The sequence below is a fragment of the Bacillus rossius genome, chromosome 2, assembly GCF_032445375.1.
Source record: "Bacillus rossius redtenbacheri isolate Brsri chromosome 2, Brsri_v3, whole genome shotgun sequence".
In the NCBI taxonomy this organism is placed as follows: domain Eukaryota; kingdom Metazoa; phylum Arthropoda; class Insecta; order Phasmatodea; family Bacillidae; genus Bacillus; species Bacillus rossius.
Genome location: NC_086331.1, coordinates 22274634 through 22295231, shown reverse-complemented (window position 1 = coordinate 22295231; position 20598 = coordinate 22274634). Strand labels below are relative to the sequence as shown.

Sequence of the window (20598 nt, the reverse complement as noted above, 5' to 3'; positions counted from 1 at the left end):
CCAAGAAAGCCATTATGTTCCTAAGTACATAAGCTGCCATCTGCCTTTTTCACATATACTATCAATCTGTCCCTATCACTACTGTCCTATTAACTACACTCTAATTTCACCTATGAGCCAACCTAAATTTCTACTCAAAACTAAAACTAACTTTATTAAACACAAAACTAACTAAAGTTCTTAACACTATATTCTTAAATAACTAAATATTAATTTTTTTTAATTTTTTGGCTCATCTCAATTTCAAAACTGAAACCTTAAACTATTAATTAGGGCTATCCCTACTACTGACACCAAATGTTATGAGTGGGAAAACAGTTTCAAAAAGGATAGACTAATCAGTTACAGTCTTTTTATTAACTACTATTTAAACTATAAATCAATTATATAAATTATGTCTGCCTACAAATTAATCACTCTTTCATTTAGTCCATGTTTAATCTCCCCACTGGAGCTCGACTCGACGGTGACTCTCCCTACTGCTCGTCTCTTACTGTGTACCTCTGTCCCAACAAACTGCCTCGAATTACTCACTCGTCCATCACACACAACACAGTCCTGATGCACCAGTCTCTGCACAGGAAGCCCGTAGCTCATCATTCACGTTTGCCACCAAGAGGTCATCAATCGCCCTCCTCACTTCACTGCCTTGGAGGCTACCGTCCCCATTTTCACACCCTTCAGCCCCCATCTGGAATGGTCTCGCACCCCTTTGAAGAGTCACGTCATCAGGGTTGACTTGACACCTGAAGCTTTCAGAACAATGGCATCCTAGTTACGCCACTTCATGCAGGCAGGGCTCTGGGAACGTGCCGAAACCCTCCAAAGGAGCTGAGGACTGGGGAAGCAAGGCACAATTGCTTATCTGATTAAGCATTGCAATGGTAATGGACTGTGCCCCACCCGTAGGCGAGCACGCTGGCTGGTTGGCAAGCTGGCCTGCCTTATTGCATAAAATTTTTATTAAAATTTAACAAATTTCATTTCATTGTAAAAATTGATATAATTACTTTCTAAATTTAAACTATCACCCAAAACTGACATATAAAGAATATTCCACCTTCATCCAGCAAACATCTTGAACATATAATGTAAAAAAAAATTTAAGATCTTGGAGGAACTTCTTTATATTGAACATTTTTCCACATATCCACATCATCTCAAACAAACACTATACACTTCTTAGCACTGTCCTACTTCAGATAAAAATGAATAAACTAAACAAACATTAAATACATGTAGGCAATCAAGGAGTATTGCAGGAAAAGTGTGAAGATGTGTAAGACTTGTAAGGAAATGAAGAAAATGTACTGGAAAGGAACAAAATATATCAAATGCAAAGAAATGGGAAGTGGTAGGTAATCTAACTACAAAAAGTAATTAATTGTGAATATTTTTTACAATAGGGGAAAAAAATTTGAAATGTTTAAAACCCTTTTTCACCGAAGTACTAAGTGAGGTGGCCTATTGGTAAATCATATTGGACTCTCATTCTACAGGAACTTGGTTCAAACCCAGTCATCCAAATTGATTTTAATTTTCCATGATTTTCTTGACTCACTCTACGTAAATATTAAGAAGGTTCCTAGCCACAAGTCATAACGAACTCCTTAACCAATTTTCCTTGAATGTGTAATTGACTTCAATGTCTATCTTGAAAGGATGATGATGTTGCCAGTAAAGATAATATTGAGGTAACTAAAGAAGGAAATAATTGAAAGAATTTTATTTATATTCGAAGAAGTAATTCTCTAATGCATATAATAATATTACAGAAAATTATAGATGACTGGGAGCTTATTTGTTTGGAAGGAACTGGATAATAAATTATCAAATCAAATCAGGAGGCAGTAGAAGGAAAGTTAAGCTAATTGGGGAGCTATAACGTGTGGGGTTTAGTTTCTAGGCACACCCTATCATGAAGCTAGAAACTGATAGAAAAATGTAATGGCATGAACATTTATTTTATACTTTCATCCAATACTTACCCTGAGGAGGTTGTCCACATATTGACTATGTTCACTCCTGACATCTTTCACTTCCCAGTTGACTTTCGACATTTGGATGATTATCTGATTGAAATCGACAGCCCTTCCTGCTACGCACATATACACTGGCTGGCGAACATCCATTGTGACTTGGACTATCTGAAATAAAGATGAAGTTTTAAAAACATTTCACACTGCTCGTGCTACAAGCTACCAGCACTCGCCACAATTCAAGGAACATACCTGCATGTTAAAATGATGCAGCGACGGTGTGTTCACAGCACTGCCTTGAGGCACCAAGTGCTCCAAGTAGCTGTGAAGGAATTCAAATTGTTTCGCCAAGAAAATGAGTGATTCCACTGCGACCACTCGTTTTGGTAACCCATACAGCGTTTCTGGCTGAGTCAAGTCAACACCAATAGACACGCGAGGTGGGAAGATCTGTAAAACATGTCACCAGTTGTATACATTTTCGAAGCCCCAAAATTTATTAATGATTTGAGATTTTATGAAAAAACTTTAAACCATAAAAAAAAACTTTTTCAACAAAAATGGAAAAGCAAAATATGTATTTCTTACAAGCTCACAAAATATGATTAAATAAATACAGTGAACAATTTATAAAATGGGCACTGAAAACTTAAGTTTTAAGAAGGTGTCCAGAACTTTTGAAAATATAGTAGATTCAATTGCTTATTTCCTTTGATTTTGACTTCAAATGGGTTGAAAACTATTTAGAGATCCTGCAGATTCTTAAAAGTAGTGAAATTTAGTTGGTAAATCTTGCCTGCTGTAAAATGGTTTTCATTTCAATTAAAAAATAGTAACTTCAGTAAACTCAGTTCCAAATTAACAACAAAAAGGTATCCAAAGAACAAAATTATTATTACTAATCCAAATTTCCCAATAAAGTTCACTTTGTTTTGCACGGCACCAGCATATTCCCTTATGTAATGATACACATATAGTAATGATATGCTTCAACCTGAGTTAGTAAAAAAAAAAACAGGTAGCCCCAAAGAAAGAAAAAAAATGTCTACCAAAATACAAAATACAAAAATCTAATTTAATGCTGTGTTAACATTTCTGACATGTTACTCAGTGGTCTTCTACACTTAAAATTACATCTAATCAGCATTTAGTGAATCATAATCAATAAATATGGCAATAATTTATCTTTGAATGTTTTGATTTCAGCAGAGCACTTTTGCTTTGGGTTTTACACTAAAGTTCATCCTCGAAACTAAAATGAACTTCTTTATAGGAATGCCATGGGGGTTGGGATTTCAGATCACTCCTGTCTCAACAAAGTGATTCCAGGTGGTGTCAAATCCAAATTTTTTGCAAAAGGTCAAATGCTGCAGGCATTAGAGTGATCTGGTGGGTTTTCTCAAGGTACTCCTGTTTCTTCTACCAAAGCAGTCTGCTATTGCTCTATCTCACCATTCCACCCCTCATAAGTTTCAAAAGTCAACAACATTGATAACGATGAGACACTAAACCCTAATTTATTCATTCATTTAGTATGGACTGGATTTTTGAGTACATTTTAATCGGGATTCTTTATCAGATTATCACTCTTAACATTTCCTTTGCATTACAATGTTAACTCTTATAAATATTGGCTATTTTTAAGAAAAATAATACCAACTAATACTTTCTTCTCTTTGTAATAACAGAGATTTCATCCAAAATAAAAACAAATTTTGTATTATATAAAGTTGAAAATTTAGTGTGACAGTTTTGACTGGGATTTAGCAAACAGTTAATTATAAGGAGATTCTTGTTATACAGGTTCACTGTACAGAGAATTGACAAATGATACGGCTAGCTACCCCACAACTAAAAATTTATTGCACAAGCAACTTACTTTTCTGCTGTCTAGGTCAGAATGCTCCACAGCTTTGTCATTTTCCGAGACAATTAAATTGTCATGAATCCTTTTCAAAGTGGTTTGAAGTTTCAAACTATAAGTTGTGCTGAATGAAACCGTCTGAAAATGTACAAATAAAAATGGTAATACGAAACCACTAACATACTTAATTTGCAAGGCCAACACTGGATAGTAAAAATTAACCAAACATTAAAATAAAACTGTGTGCAATCATAAACTTTTGAGTGAATAATTAAACCTATAAATATTACAATATCATTAGATAGTTACTGGATAAAATATTATCAACAGCTTAGAAAACTTTTAAAGCATCTTATAGATCACTATTATAATAAAGTGCCAAAATAAAATTGAAAGAGAAAATAAAACTGTGGAATGTGGGCCTGTAATTAAGAAGTAAGAAATTTTAAAAAAAATGTCAAAACCAGACCAACTATGTCAATCAGAAACAATTTACTAATTAATTTTTATTGAGTAGAATTTTATGTTACAGCTAAATCCAATGAAACTGTCATGATTTCATGCACTAAATAGAATATAACATTGTTTTTTGTTTGCCAATCCACAAGCACCACTGTGTACAAGAGAAAGTTCTCTCATAAATAATTCATAGACAAAGCCTCGTAAATAACTTAGAGGTATAAAAAACCCAACATAAAACTAATATAAAAACACACTAAAAATTGAAACAATTCATAATATTAAACCTGAGTTCAAAAGTACAATGCTTGACATTGCTAGTCTCCAAATATCATTACGTGGTAAGTGCATAAGTTATGATTCACTAAACTATGTGTAAATTTAAATGGTATATAATTTAATTTTACGCACTAACAAGATACATGTTATTTCTAATCTTAATACTGGATTTGAGTTAAATCAATAACCATGGAAAAGAATGGGAATATCATATGTTTATACTCACAAGATCATTAGCAAAAAATAAATGAACCACATAAAAGTAGTAATCGAAAAGCTGGCTCATGCAGGTGATCACTTCATTTGCAATTGTTCGAAGCAGATGACTCATTTGCAGGTATTTGCCACACTGGCGCAGAATTATTAAGGCAGTGTTAGTTAAAATAGGTGCTTTCATCATCTCCTGGTTAACTGTCCTTTTAGAAGTGCACTTTTGGCCCCTGAAATTTAACAGTATTTGTAAGTTGACAAAAGCTAATTTTTCAAATACATTTAAGTAACAGTATCTGAAAACATAAAGGTACCAAGCAAATGTAACATGTAACTACATTGTACCACCTGTGACAGTCATGTTGGGTAATGTCATACAAATTTCAGTTTGGACAAAAAATTAATATCCATAAAATATACGGGTGCATACTTGCTTATAACTGCATCACTCGCATTTTCATCAACAAAGTCCTTTTTCAACTCTTCAGGGATGTCCTCATCACTTTCATCACTAAAATATCCTGATGGTTCATCCTGGAATAAAAAGAGAAATATAAATGACAGAGAGGACTAACAAAACTTAAGAGTAGTCCACCAACCTAACAGATTGTTTTCACTATTTCACATTGTTCTTCATGTACCAAACCTAACCACTTATTAAGTTGAACTACTGATAAACTAAAGTATCACAGCACCTTCTTAGTAAGGACTTAAAAACATGACATGAAATAAAATAAAAATTATATTTTTGAATTTATAATAAATTTTTTTCATATGCCTAAACTTCATAGTTCTCCCGATTAAAGTTTTTTTTTAAACCAGTCGATTTTCAACAAATTTACATTTGCAGCATAATCTAGCAACATTTATAGTCAAATATATATATTTTGGAATTTTCACATATTTTTTTATGCCTTCAAATGGAGGTGCAAAAATTATGCACATAAAAAGTAACCTTACCGAAACTAAAACTGTAAACAAACAGACAATTAACTCGGAATTATTTTCCTTTTCTTCTGCCATTTTCTGGTTAGAAACGAAAGTCCAGTTTTCAAAAATGGCAATACATTGACAATATGGAAGATGTGCTCATGCTAGGAGATTGTGCTGGTGCATATCACTATTACATACAAACAATGAGTCACACAATTGGCTCCTGAGCCACGATATTTTCACTTACTAAATGACCAAAGCTGTATAAATGGGTATCATTTTACTCAGAACATGTCATTCTAAATAACATTTCACCAAGAGAAAGTATAATTTTTGTACAAAACTTGACTTTTGTGTAAACTTGTAAGTAAAATGAGCAGACTTTTAACTATTTTCACATTTAAATCTCCAAATGAATCAAAAAAAATTTTATTTATGTATTGGCTAAATAAAAAATAATATAATGCAAAATGAATAGGTATGCATTACTGAATTTAATATATATTTTTTAAATTAATATTTACTGAAAAGAAAACACATTAAAAAACCATATAGTCATTAGGATGTATGATAGATTTACTGAAATGACAATTTTTCTTGTTATTGTGTTAGCGCAGGAATATTTAGTAAGTGTAGGCATGTACTGTTAGACAAACTGTTACTAAAGTGGGCTATCATTGTAAATAATTATTTTATCTGGTATTAAGAGCTAGCCCACCACTTGACACTAGTAACTGGTTACCACTTAGAGGGGTAGGGAATGTAGAGGATATCTATTTAGGAACTGCACTACCATTTGCCTAGGATGATAAATCACTTGGGGGAGAGGGAATTTTTCAGTGCAGAAAACTGGGTCTAAACTCCCATTCTCCTGGATAAAGTGTGCTACCACACAAACAAACAAGCATTGTGCTCTACATTTTGAAACATATTTGAGAAGAAGAGAAATACCAACAATATATGATAACATACACCCAAATTTATGTCTACATAGTAGCCTTCTCCCAAGTAGTGAAGACAGTGTATTTATTTTGTTTGTGCTGGGTTTTTTTCAAGTCCTGTTTCTTTTATTGTCTGAACTAATGTTATCATGCATATATATTTTTAAAGAAAAAGAAGTACTGTTGGAATGTGTGAGCTTGTAAATACTTACACCAAGGTTGGCTAAAATATCTTCTTCTTGACTGTCATCGCAGCCGATATCGAATGGAGTGGCGTCGTCGGAGTACTTGGCGAAGTAGCCGCCAGCAACGGAGCTGCCGTCATGGGAATGATTGCTGCTGCTGCAGTCTGGGCTGCTGATGCAACTGCGCTGCACAGTGGGCTGCTCATGCGGCTTCCAGCCCTTCAGGATGTGCCGCAGCGACCGGAATTCCTGCACGCAGCAAACCACATTTACTGACACTCACTTTATACCACAGCACAGTTGCTACATACTTGCAATTATGAAAATCCTTCATTTTACCAGGTCTTACAGTGAAAATTTTCTCTGACGTGTCGCACAAAATTTGCTGTGCACTCTTCTTTGTACATGACAAGGAACTCTATGCCAGCTAACAACATTGGACATACTTCCACTTTGGGATTTTTGGGCAGGCTGCTTTGGAGAAGTGGATGATTCTTGTCCAAGCTATTACTTAACTATTTTTCCTTTCCATGCTTCATGTTTTGAGGTTATTCATGAGCCTTCATCTGCTTTGTATTTTTATAATGACATGCATGAGCATTAATCTTGGGGGGGGGGGGGGGAATAGGGAGGGAGGGAGGGAGGGGGCAGTACTTCCTTTAAATTTAAAAGCCCTTCACTGTGAGTGCCCACTTGCACTTGCAAAATCATAACAGTGAAATGGGAACGATAAAGCCCCCTCAAGATTCCAACAGATCAACAGATTTTCACCCCTGATGACAGGCCTCCAATTAAAGGGTTAACCATTTGTAATTAAATCCTGTTTGATAAATTACAGTAAAACATATATTATTAATATAATATAATTACCTGTATTTGTAAGATTGAAAAACTTGGTTTTACTGGACAAATTTCCCAGCCTTCATTCTCAAGAAATATTCGCACCTCATCTAGTCTACCTTTGTGGTAGTTCCTGAAATAATTAATGCTTTGAGTGCGAATTGAATTCTGAAGATCTTCTGATTTGCTTCCACAAAACTCCTCACCTACTTCTATCAGCCTACAAATAAAAAAAAACAACCAAAATAAGGACAAGCATATTATTTATTACTTTTAAAAAGGTGTTGCATGAGTTTATGAATAAAATTAAGTTATCTCCTATATAATTTTCCCAGTAAGTATCTGTGAACACCAGCAACAGACTGCAAGTACACTAAACCATAGCAGTAAAACTAATTCATTAAAAATTTTTCAAAGACCAGTGATTTGATTAGCAAAGAAAGATTTTTTGCTAATTATTTGCTCATTATAAAAAAAAATTATTGAGGTGAATCAAATATGTTCATGAAGGCAAAGAAAAATCAACAATGATTACCTATGAACCACTCGAAGAACTTGCAGAAACTCTTCAAATTTATACCATGCACGGCCCGAACCCAGTAAGTACACAGAAATTCTAGCTTGGACATCCTGCCAAATGCGAGCCAAGCCATTCTCCAGTTTCTGTTTCACATATTCTTTGTTAAAACTAGCTTCAAAATCAACCGGTTCAGTAACTCCATCTGTACCAGAAACAAAAAAAACTTAGTTACCAACAACTAAACACAACTAACCAAAAGACAGAGCAAAATCAAGTTGCACAGTATTCAAAATAATTGTGTCATCTTTGTATGTCATGCCTACATCTACAGGGAAAATATTTTAGGTACCTTAAGTTTTTCACTACTGAGATGAAACATTACAAAACTCATAAACAGTTTTATTGCTATAATCTTCTTTAAGTACTAGCCTTCCTGTTGCTTGCAAAACAGCAACAGCCACAAACATCCCAGATTTCATTTCATTTAATTAACTAATTATTTTTCAAAGTCCTACAGTGGGGTAGAAATTCAAATAATTATAAATGGACTAAACTTGCAAAAAAAATATATGTGGGTGCATACCTGCAGACAGCTTTGCTGAATCATTCACCTGATGCCAATTAATAACTTGATGATAACTTTGCATGATTTTCCACAATGCTTTGCACAAATCAATAAGGCAGGGGATAAAACTTTCTGGTGTGATGTACTGAAAAAAAAAAAACATAAACTCACATATTCATGTGGATAAAAAAAAATTCTAAAAAAAACTGTTCGGTGATAAGAAAAATTGACATCTAACTTATGTGTGTTGATCCTAGCACCTATTTTAACTACATGGACTACATGAAAAGTGTTTTGTACCAGTTGAACTAGTTTGTAAGATTATACCATACTTTGTTTTAAAGAAAAAAAAATTAAAGTCATATTAAATGCTTACACAAATAAAAGAGATTGATCTTAAGGGTAATGTTGAAATGTTAAAGTTTGTATTTAACATACGGTTTTGCATTCAAACAAGTTTTGACATGTCCAATCAGCATGGCTAGTGATCAAACACATGACACTACAAGTTACCTTACGATTCCACCTGTGATGAAATAAAAATATTAACTTGAAGATTTTGTTGAATTGATGGAAGATTATCATGAAAAAATACAAAAAGCACAGTTCCAGACCACTTGTGCATTTTACTGTTCATTGGATATAAACAGAACATGTGCAAAGAACAATACTACTGTGCTGTGGTAAAATAAAATTGAAATGCAAAACAATTAAAATATTAAATAAAATGTTGAACCAAGACATGAGAATTACAAAAAAATTGTCTTTCTGAGAAACTCACAACAGTACTTACAGTGCGTATAAGCAGCATCAACAAAGATAATGTATTTTATTTGGATCAACAGCGAGGTCTTTAGACAGAGTAACACACAACTATACAGACCATGAATACCAGCGAAGGAATCAATTACTGCCAATGATAAGGACCCACCCCAGCATTTGCCTAGATTGATCCCAGGAAACCATGGAAAACCAAAATCAGCATTCGAACTCGGGTCTTCTGGAATACGAGTCCAGTGTCTTGCCACTGCGCCACCTTGCTCCATAACAAAGATATTGTACATCACTTGCTAAGACTGTTGCTGACCAAAAATCTACAAAGTGGTAGTTCTATAGGACGGGTAACAGGGACAATTCTCCCCCCCCCCCCCCCCCCCCCATTTTACCTAACACCCACTGAACTAAACAACTGTAGAGATAAAGACCAATTATCTACTTCCTATCTTTGGTAATAAATTTTGAAGTTATGAGAAATGTGTTAAAATAACTTTTTAATGAGGTTGTTATTTTTCAAAATTTCAAACCTCTTATTGAACTGGGAGGTATTCCTTACCACCCAAATCCTCCATTATTCGCCCCTCACAAGATTCTAAGCTGGGGCTGGCCATGTATCCACACATCACAGCATCAGCTGCGGTTACTCTATACATCTACACCATGTGCACGCAACACAAAGAGCAGCTAGCCAAACAAAAACCAAAAAGGCAAGTAAACAAATACCAACCATATACAAGCCTTAAAAAATACAATCTGTATTCAGTAGCAGGTAAACATCTATTGTTCAGTTGGGACCAAGCAATTGCTCTGTTTCTCATAGCAGACTTAAAGAATGCAAACTTATCATTTAGTGGGAACGGATGGTAAAGTGTAACTGTTAACAGATCCTTGAATTTTTTCTTTACGAATAAAAATTTTATGACAGGATAAATACATTGGGCTTGTTGTATGTTTGGATAATATATGCGATGTAAACATACATATATTTTTTTAACTAGTTGGGACTCAAAATTCAAATCATCATACAGCTTCAGCACCTGTGCTTTTTTTAACAGGAAAAAAGTGAGGTAGCTTACTAAACAGAAGAATTCTATGAATAGCGATGTTATATGAAACTGATTTTCACTGCAAATATGGGTGCAGCAAGGTAGCTTGAAAGTGGAACAAAAATGCAGCCTTCAGAGAAAGGAAAAACCTTGTGCAATACACATTACCTTGCATAACTCCCGAAACTGCTTCTTGTTCAACACCATCTGGGACTCGCCTGATGATTGCACGAAGCACAGCTCCACATATCCGTGCACCACGTTGAACGCAGAGTTGTGGATGGCAGAGGCAAAGTGCATGTGCAGCTGATCCATGGCCATTTGTGTTTTCCCAAGCAGCCTGTACGCTGCCTGCACTTTGCTGTAGTGGTCAGCACGGAAGTGACTGCACAGCTGGAACAGATAACCATCCTTAGACGTTACCATACGTGACGTGTGTTTCCACAAATAATGACCTTGATGTCATTGAGATGTTAAGCTCCATAATTAATAATAACTGATGATGATGATAATAATAATGATAAACAATAATTTTCTATCGTGATGTAGAGCCACAATGATTTCTTGGATTATTTTCACTCTAGGAGTGAGAAGTGCAGTGGTCTTGCAACTCAGAGGACATGGGATCGAATCCCGATCCGGCATTTCTGATTTTGGTTTTCCATGGTTTTCTGAAATCACTCAAGGCAAATATGCAGGGATCGTTTCTCATGATAAGCCATGGCCGGTTCCTTCCCCGACATCCCTGTTCTGTGTAGTTGTTTCAAGATGTTTTGGACATACGCCATTGCTGGTTACACTGTATTTTATAAGATACCATGGTAATGGACAAAAATATGAAAAATACAAAAAAGATGAACGTGCAAACATACAGAATACAGCTAAAATCAGCTAGTGCCAAAAAATTAAAAAAAAAATAGCCAGAAATGGGGACTGTCAACAGAAGTGAAAACTTAAAACTTTGTTTTTAAATGTGTAATATGACATCATTTCTATGTCGAATGTACGTAAGAAAAATAAAATTATTTTGGTATTATATCAGTACAATGTCAGCATGATATCATTTATCCTTACATAATTTTTTAGTCACAACAGATGTCAGTGGTATGTAAAAATTAAGTAAAAATTAATTACCTAGCTATGACTTACCAGTGATGTCAGACCTAGGTCATGTATTCACGCGGTCAAATTTACTTCACTTACTGCTACTACAGCATGTCGGTGATGCAAACCCGTAAGTTTTGCCCCTACCAAAAATCGCTCAACGCGGCTAAAGAAGTTTTCACTTTAAAAAAAAAAAATCACAGAAAATTCAGTGGGGAAATTAGCCAAAAAATTATTACAGCATACAGACCCAGTGGGTTGAAACAATGAAAAAGTAGCACAACACCATGGTTTCTTATGGCATACAGCGTAACCAGCAATGGTGTAGTATGTCCAAAACAACATCTTGAACCAATCTTCCCCATTTAAGAACCATTCGAAGAATGTACCTGTGTTCTCGTGAATTACAGTCTCCAATGACTGCACTGTCGACAAGACATAAGCAGAATCACATTCGAAAAATTCGTTCATTCCAGGCTACACTAAATTTTCCTGTACACAGTCAAACTCTCTAGTAAGCTCACTGCTTCACATCCTTCGGGATGGGTCGCAGGTAACTAGGTCACGCTGCTTGCTTCGGGCTCGGGGGTGGTTTGGGGTTTGGTCCAGAGAACCGAGGCCGAGCGTCACCTGCGCCAAGGCCTGGTCCAGCTGCTCCTCCGCCATGACGAGCGTGTCCTGCAGCTTGCCGCTGAGCGCCGCCACGCACGTGAACTGGCGGTAGGTGGCCGCCGCGCTCTGGCACTCCAGCAGCAGGCTGATGGCGCCCGGGCAGTTGCCCTCGCGCAGCAGTTCCTGCAGCCGCTCCTCCGTCTGGTGCTGCTCCACGACACACAACCCTCCGACTCGAAACCAACCTCACAACCCCACCCAACCACAGCAAAACAAAAAACAAACAAAACAATTGGTCGTCTGTAAAGTCGGTTCACGGACGATAGTTTAACGTGACGACGCCATGACAAAACATTGATGAAATGATTGCACACTTTCATGAATGAAATTGAATCATTTTTTATTGAATTATCACTACTTTGTATGGATACAAAGAAGAAGCAAAATGAAATCTACAATTTTAATTGATAAATTTACTTTTATTTGCACTCATTAATTCAAATATGTTTGTTACATTAACGAAGAGATTATTTTAACTATAACTTTTATACATGTTTGCTGTTTAACTTCTTCCAATCGGTGTTATTCTGTTCAGGATAGGACGATGATAGGAAAAGTAGGAAACGAATGGGAGTGTTTCAAGTTTAATGTGCCTCGGAAAAGTCAAATCGATGGTTGTTCCAATCGAGTGGAAGAGAGATAGATGCGGCGCAAGCGTACAATGAGCATAACGGGACACAGCATAACGGGACAATGTGCGTAACGGGACACTTTTTCGTGCGTGCAGCCAGCGTTCATCGATTTATTAGACATTGTCACGTCAAAAAACAATTAACCATACACAGTAACAGAACTTTAATAAGTCATGTTTGGGACCACAGCCATGCCAGATTATCGAAAAGTCAATATAGTATTACTGAGAACACCAAGTGTGAAATGTGAAATGTAATCTGCTAGGAAACAAGAAGCACTATACTGAAATGAAAACTGTCAGTACGGATAAACTCTGAGCGAACTAAACTGCAGGCAGCGTGGAAATGCAACCTGGCAGCCAAGATCAATAGCCGGAATCCACCCAAAAATATGGCAATTATGTTTGTACGACAGAACCTCACTGAGTCAGACCAATTGGGAATAGAACTGACCCCGGATAACAAACTTCAGGGTGGTTGATGATTTTGGAAAATATCAATACATGACAACATAATTATGGAAAAATTCTATTATGATGAACAAAACAAGTTTGAACTATAGTCTCTATCACCAAGAGAGAAAGGCGTAAGGCAGTGGGTTTTCTCGGGGTAGTCCCGTTTCCCCCACTCATTCATTCCGTAAATGTTGTATTACCATCTCATCACATTTCATTCTAACAACTTCAATCTCAACCAGACTTAAAATTTAATCCATTTTATTCCACCATTATTAACTACGTATTGTAAACAGCATTAACTAAATATTTGGAGATTTCCCACAGATGGATTCAGATATAGGGAGCATGTATCCATTTAAGCTATGAAGTAGCTACTAAAATTTACTATTACATAAAATTGCACCCTATCATGACAGACTATGCCTTAAATGCATGTAGTAATGGGCTAAAAAGGTATAATAAATACTTGGGTGTAAAAATAACTGACAAAATCACAATGATATGGCTAACAGAACGCTCAGATCAGAAGATAAGTTGGTGCACACTCAAAGAACTTAAAGTACTAAAAAAGTAGGCACATTTCAATGTGGAGAACAACTGCATCATGTCTCCAAAAAGCAGTCCAAATTACCAAAAGCAACGACTTGTTAGGTATGAATGGCTAAGCTAAACATGATGTAAACAAATTAAATAATTAGATAAACAGGACACTAAAAATATACTTACCAATGTTTTAATAGTATTGAATGAATGTAACAAGTTTTGAACCTGTTGTCTTTTATGGTAGTTGGCCAAGATGCCTAAGCTTGCTGTGGTAAACTGACGAACTGCAGAGTTTAAGTAACTTCTACCTTCACGACACACTCTCAGCGTTGTTTGTAATTCTTTTTGAATCTCCAAAACCCTTAAAAGAAACAACAAATGTAATTTAATGTTAACCTGTTTGATTTCACTAAGGTACAAAGTATCAATGCTGCATATGTATAGTTTAATGAGATACAATGTTTTACGGGAATATTCCCACGCAGGATCAGTCATTAAAATAAAAATTTTACTTAGGTAAACAATTAGGGCTTTAAATAATACAGTTTTAATCATTAATAGTTTTATTGGAAATATTGTAAAAACTATGACTGAGTTTTATTACAATTACTTAATTTAAATGTAACTATTCACAAGTCAACATTACAGTTTAAATAATGTTTGCAGGCTTTCACGGCCATTGCTCTGAAGTAGTTTGGCTTCTGGGTTATACGGCTACAACCCAGAAGCCAAGCTATTACAGTTTAAAAACTTAATCAGATAAATTACAGGTACAATTTCAATTGTGTACTTTCCATTGCAGTTATAATATCTAAGAATATACTAGAAAACTTTAAAAACCTTCAGCATTAACTGTGTAATACTAACAGAGTTTTCTTCCAATAATGTTACTGTGGCCACATCAGTTGACGTTTTGATTATATTTATATACATCAGTTTATAATAATTAAACAGTACTATTAAAAACCAAACTGCAGTATTTTCATTTTATGACATGTTTGAGAAATGAGTAGATATTTTGGTACCCATTATTGTATCAGATATATTTTTATAACAATATATAATAAAATTGAAAACCAAACTATAAATACTATCAGTAAATCCATAAAATATAAATTTCTCCATTTCTGTTTCTTTGTTCATAATTATAATACTTTATTGTCATTTAACACATAGTGCAATACACATTGTTATTCATATACAATAACAGTACATAAATTACTTATACACTGATCTAGCACTCAAAAGCAACATGTTAAAAAATTTTACACTTATATTCATCTCTCTCTTCGATAAGCTATTATAATTAACATCAATTAAGTATCTATTTCTAGTATTATGGTTGTGTACACTACTTAAAATAAATGTCTGTAAATTATTCTTAACAAACAATAAACCAAGTAAAATAAAAAAATACATGGTAATGTAAGTATGTATCTTGAGTTTTACAAAGTGTTCTCTACATGATTGTCTTTCCGAGATTCAAACAATGCTTCTAATGGGTTTTTCTGCCATATAAAAACTCTTTTTGCTTCAGGTGAGTTACCCTACAAAGTACTGTAATGCCATAAAGAAGATGTATATAAAAAAGGCGTAGTAGGAATTTATTACTAACTAGCAGCCCGACCCGGCTTCGCACGACTATACTAATGGAAAAAAATTAAGCCACATCTCCCATTTACCGTAATGGTAAATAAAAAAAATTCAGTGAAAATTTATTACAATGCTGTATAATGTACCGGACAGAAAATGAATAGCACCGATGGTTTCCCGACTCGTGCACGCAACGTACAACTGATGTACCTGTACTTCGCTACGGCAGTCTACAGGCAGATCACTCTTGCGCCGCTCATTATACATGCCCCTTCTTTGTGGGTACGCCACTGTGGCGCGATGCCCGTTGCCATGGAGACGCAGAAGGCATGAACAATGCAAAATCCTGTTCTCATGCAGACAAAGTACCCACTGTTGCCTGGTTTTAACCACCCATGGGATCTAATTTTCAGAAAATGTCATCCTGCGTAACATAAGGAACATTACTGTGAAGTTTCAAGTCTGTAAAATATATATACTTGAAAAAAGGGCAATAAAAAAACAAATTAAACACAGAGAGAGGAAAAAAACAATAGTTTAGGTTTGCAATTTAAGGTGATAAAAAGTATTTAAATACTAATTGAACTCTTATGAGGGTACTGATTACTTCGTTGTTAATATCACACGGGTGTTTTTTACTTGTATAGGAAAATTAAGAATGATAAGGCATCTAGTGTGTGGCAACAATGTTAATAGGCAATAGGAAATAAACTTCTAGCGCCTGCGGCATTGTCAACACACACTTCGTACGTGTACTGCATGTTGTATCTAACCCCCTCCAACGCATTTGATTCTAAATTGGACTTTTAGCAAGGATTCCTAATGTTATTGATAATATAATATAGCCTATATATAGCCTTCCTCGATAAATGTTCTATCCAACACTGAAAGAATTTTTTAAATCGGACCAGTGGTTCCTGAGATTAGCGCGTTCAAACAAACAAACAAACTCTTCAGCTTTATAATATTAAGTATAGATTGTTGACTTTTACAATATTTTAGCTTTATTAAAAATAATAGATCAGAGAATGAGAATCCCAACTGAACTTACTATCTAAATGTATACCAAAGAATTTAACAGTGTTAAATTTAAGAGTAGATTTTAAAGTAAAAACAATGGATTCTGTTTTGTCTTGATAAACAACTTACTTATTTATCTTAAACCAAAAATAAAACTTTTCAGAAGCTTTGGTTTAAGATATCAAGGTTTTTATCATTATATAAGAAAATGGTATCAACAGCATATAAAATACTTTTACCACTTTGTACATAATCACACAAGTCATTAATGAAAATCAAAAATAACAAGGGTCCAAGGGCTGATCCTTCTGTACTCCATCTTTAAGACTAAGTAAGCTTGATTTTTTTATCTTTTATTTTAGTTATTTGCATCCTGTTATCCACCAAGTAGAATGACAATAACCTTACTTCCATATGTTTCAAATTTCAATTTTTCAGTTAAAATTTTATAATTAACAAGATCAGATGCTTTACTTAAATCTAAAAATACTGAAGAAATTTTGGTCTTTGACTCTAAACAGTTTAAAATATAGTTTATAATACTTTCAACCGCCATACAAGTAGACATACCATTTCTAAACCCGAATTGTGATGGTGTAAAAAAATTATTACTCTCAAAATAATTTACTGATTATATTTATATTACGCTTTGAGTTATTTTAGATAAAACTGGTACCAGGGATATAGACCTGTAGTTATTGGGGCACATTTTGTCTATCTTTTTTTTGTACAGCTATTTTTAAACAACTAGGGTAAACTCCTTCCAAAAACATCCAATTTGTAGCATTGCACAAAGAGGATTTGTTACATATATATATATTTTGGGTCATAAGAATATTGATTAAGTATTACTTTGATATGAAGGATAATAATTTTTTAATATGTAGATAAGGATAATGGTTCAGAACTGTTAAGAATTGTTATTAATGCTTTGGTTAAATTTCATGAATAGCCTTAAAATACTTATTTTCTTGAGATACTTAATTATTAATTTGTGGGTTAACTCCAGTTCATAATAATAATTAATTTTGATATTTGATAATTAATTTCAGTAATTATTTTGTTTAAAGCACTGTAGACTATAATTTCACAGGACATAATTTTTAAACCAAAATTTCTAATACGGTATGAATTTCAACCTTGATTAGGTAATAAATTTTGAACATTGTATTTAAATTTGTTGGGTAATTATAAATTCTATTGGATATTGCTAGTGTAATATTTCGAGAATAGTCTGGAAGGTACAGAAGGAAGAGCGGACAGGCGCAACACACTGGCGCCAGAAAGTTATGTTTCACCTTGTAAATGCGTGTTTGGGATTTACGCGTCACATGGACGCACAGCTGTGGCGACCGTCTGGAAAGTTCTCTACAGGCTACCACTAGCCAGCCAATCAGGGCGAGCCCTGGCATGGAGTGATGCGCCCGTCCGAATTTCCTTATATGGTCATGTTTCTGAATTCTGTACTCTGATTGGTCAGTTGGCCCACGGGGTTGCCTCCCTTGTCTTCACCTTTACAAGGGAAGGTAGTCTCGTCGACCAGGTCACTTGGCACTTGTCGCTCAATCGTCGCCGAACCCGGTTACGTCGTCGGCAACTCACGCCATATTATGGAAAGTTACAAAGAGACAACTTTACGCCTAGGGGCTGGGGCCGGGCCGCATCTTTTTAACCTAAATTCTGTATATTCAGACAATTTAATTGGAAATTTAGGCCCTAGGCGTCGGCATCGGCCCGACTTCGCGTGATTCCGGTCCGCGATCGACGGTACCTTGAGTTATGTAGTTAACCAAGGGACATTACTAAAATATTTTTTTTTTGGCGAGTGACAAGACTCCTCGACCATCAACGGCAAGATGTATGGTGCTGTGGTATGTATTTGGACCTCATCCTATCAAAATTCAAAGACCTCGTAAAAATTTGTATAAGAAAAAACCAAAAACTGTGCAAGTAACAAAGCTTTCGAACTAAATTCATGTGTAAAATTGTGTACTGAGGCCATGTAACGATGAGAAAAAACATTTTTTTTTGGAAAGAAATAAACAAACAAAATTTAATAAACTCTTTTATTTCCAAATAACGTCGAATGCAACCATCGTAATAAAAAATTCCTAAAGAACATTGTTTGTCTTTTTTTACGTTTCTCTGTGTGCTTAGCCGGGCCACACATAGAATGTAAAAACATGGCTGCCCAGCCGTGGGGCACGAATTTAGACACTGCCTGATGACAAGCAAAAATAAAAAAATAAACATTCGGAAAAACAGTTAACTTTAGTAAAAACTTATCAAATAAAAGCCAATCATCATATCTAAATTAACTGTGATAAAACCTTTTGGAACATCGGCAAAATTATAACTTTTTAACGAGTGATTCGTGTATGGATTGTGTGAACATGTATATCCGCGTCGTACTTGTAAACGTCGACAGACGAAGACGAGCGTGAGAAGCCAGCATTCACCGTATAAGAACAGCGCGGGATGTTGTGGGAAAGGAATGCGACGAGAACTACATTCTAGAACATCGTAGAACAGCGCTTCGCAGACCATCGTGGGACATGATTCCAGCAACATAAATCATCTCGGTACTTCGCAGGACGAGGGATGAATCGCCGAAAAACAGCAAGTCTAAATTGGACAAAAACTTACATTCTTATTGTCTAAATTTTTGTATTTGTAGTTATCATTGTTTCAAGGTTTTTTTTAAAATGTGTTTTAAAGGGTTGTCTACGTTTTCTGGTAATTTATAATAGTAAAAAAAAAATGAGTACAGACAGTCAGGATGACCTTACGGGTTTTCCTGAAACTTCAGGAATTTCCGATCCTAATTTGAATATTGAATTGGTACAGGAGCATTCAGAAAACATGGAACAGCCTGCAAATGGTAGTCCAGTAGAGGTTATGGGGGGGTCAGATATATCCAACGAGCATTACTCCTACGGAAAGAGTGGTAACTTCCATGTTAAATGCGTGTCGCAATAAGCAGACTGCTATGGAGCGACCGCAGCGATAAAATGTGTGTCGTGGCAAAACCTGAACTAACGAGCGTGCGGCGCATGCTCATTAGAAACCCTTTTTTTTAGCTGTCACGTGCTTGTTTTTCCCGCCATACAGAAAATTAACGATTTGTTTGTAAACAAAGATGCAGAGAAGCAATACTCTATTCACAAAGGATGATACTTTATATTATTTTCTAAACTAGATTGGTCAATTACTTTGATATTGCCTTATAAAACACTTGTAATTAATTTTCTCGGCAAATAATTATGTACTAAATCTAAACAGGCGTAACTCGGACCTATTGCATCTCTGCATGTTTATTTCTTAAAGTTACACTCGTTAAATACTTAACCTTCTTTAAGCTTTCAATTGCAAAGAAAGGCTAATATTCTTGTTAAGGTGCCTGATATTATCTGGTTTATACCATATGAAACCCCGACATCTGTTAACCATAATAAATATATTGCCAGAATGGAATCACTTTCGTGAGCATTTTGTTTGGTTTAAGTTACCATGCGCATGTATAAAACGTACCTATATTTTAAAAACATACAGGCCTCTAACCCAGGTGTGAATACATTTAATTACACTTTTAACACATAGGTCAGGAATGTTCTGTTATGAAATGAATCTAGTTATCATGTTCGTTACTAAAGTTTTTTTCTCCTGTAGGCCTGACTAAATCCTACTTTGTTACCATTAGGCCGGGTTTATAGAAAACGCAAGAACGCAGGATGCGACAACCGCAAGAAATTCACAGTTGTTTATAAAAAACGCAAAGACGCCGGCCATCGCCAACGTCAAAAAATAAAATTTCAGGAATAAGTCATGATTATTTTTAAAATCTTTGTTGTACTTATGGTACAGGCAGGGAAAATTATGGATAAGCTGAACAAGAAATTCATCAGCTTCCTCCATTGCGCTGTATTCACTAGAAGAATGCCAGCCCAAAACATAAATAAAGAAACACAAGCGTAAAGA

The 20598-nt window shown here is 35.1% G+C and overlaps 1 protein-coding gene across 1 annotated transcript in view; it reads right to left on the bottom strand.

Annotated features, from left to right (window-relative positions):
- Positions 1–20598, bottom strand: part of LOC134529168 (syndetin) — a 73468-nt gene that overhangs the window by 20691 nt on the left and 32179 nt on the right. Inside the window, exons 4-15 of the mRNA XM_063362990.1 lie at positions 14191–14368; positions 12333–12521; positions 10767–10991; positions 8794–8920; positions 8226–8412; positions 7721–7910; positions 6878–7099; positions 5222–5325; positions 4808–5021; positions 3859–3981; positions 2232–2429; positions 1989–2147 (exon numbers count right to left, since the gene is read on the bottom strand). Of these exons, the coding sequence (XP_063219060.1) occupies positions 1989–2147; positions 2232–2429; positions 3859–3981; positions 4808–5021; positions 5222–5325; positions 6878–7099; positions 7721–7910; positions 8226–8412; positions 8794–8920; positions 10767–10991; positions 12333–12521; positions 14191–14368 (2116 nt within the window). The remainder of the gene's footprint in view (positions 1–1988; positions 2148–2231; positions 2430–3858; positions 3982–4807; positions 5022–5221; positions 5326–6877; positions 7100–7720; positions 7911–8225; positions 8413–8793; positions 8921–10766; positions 10992–12332; positions 12522–14190; positions 14369–20598) is intronic.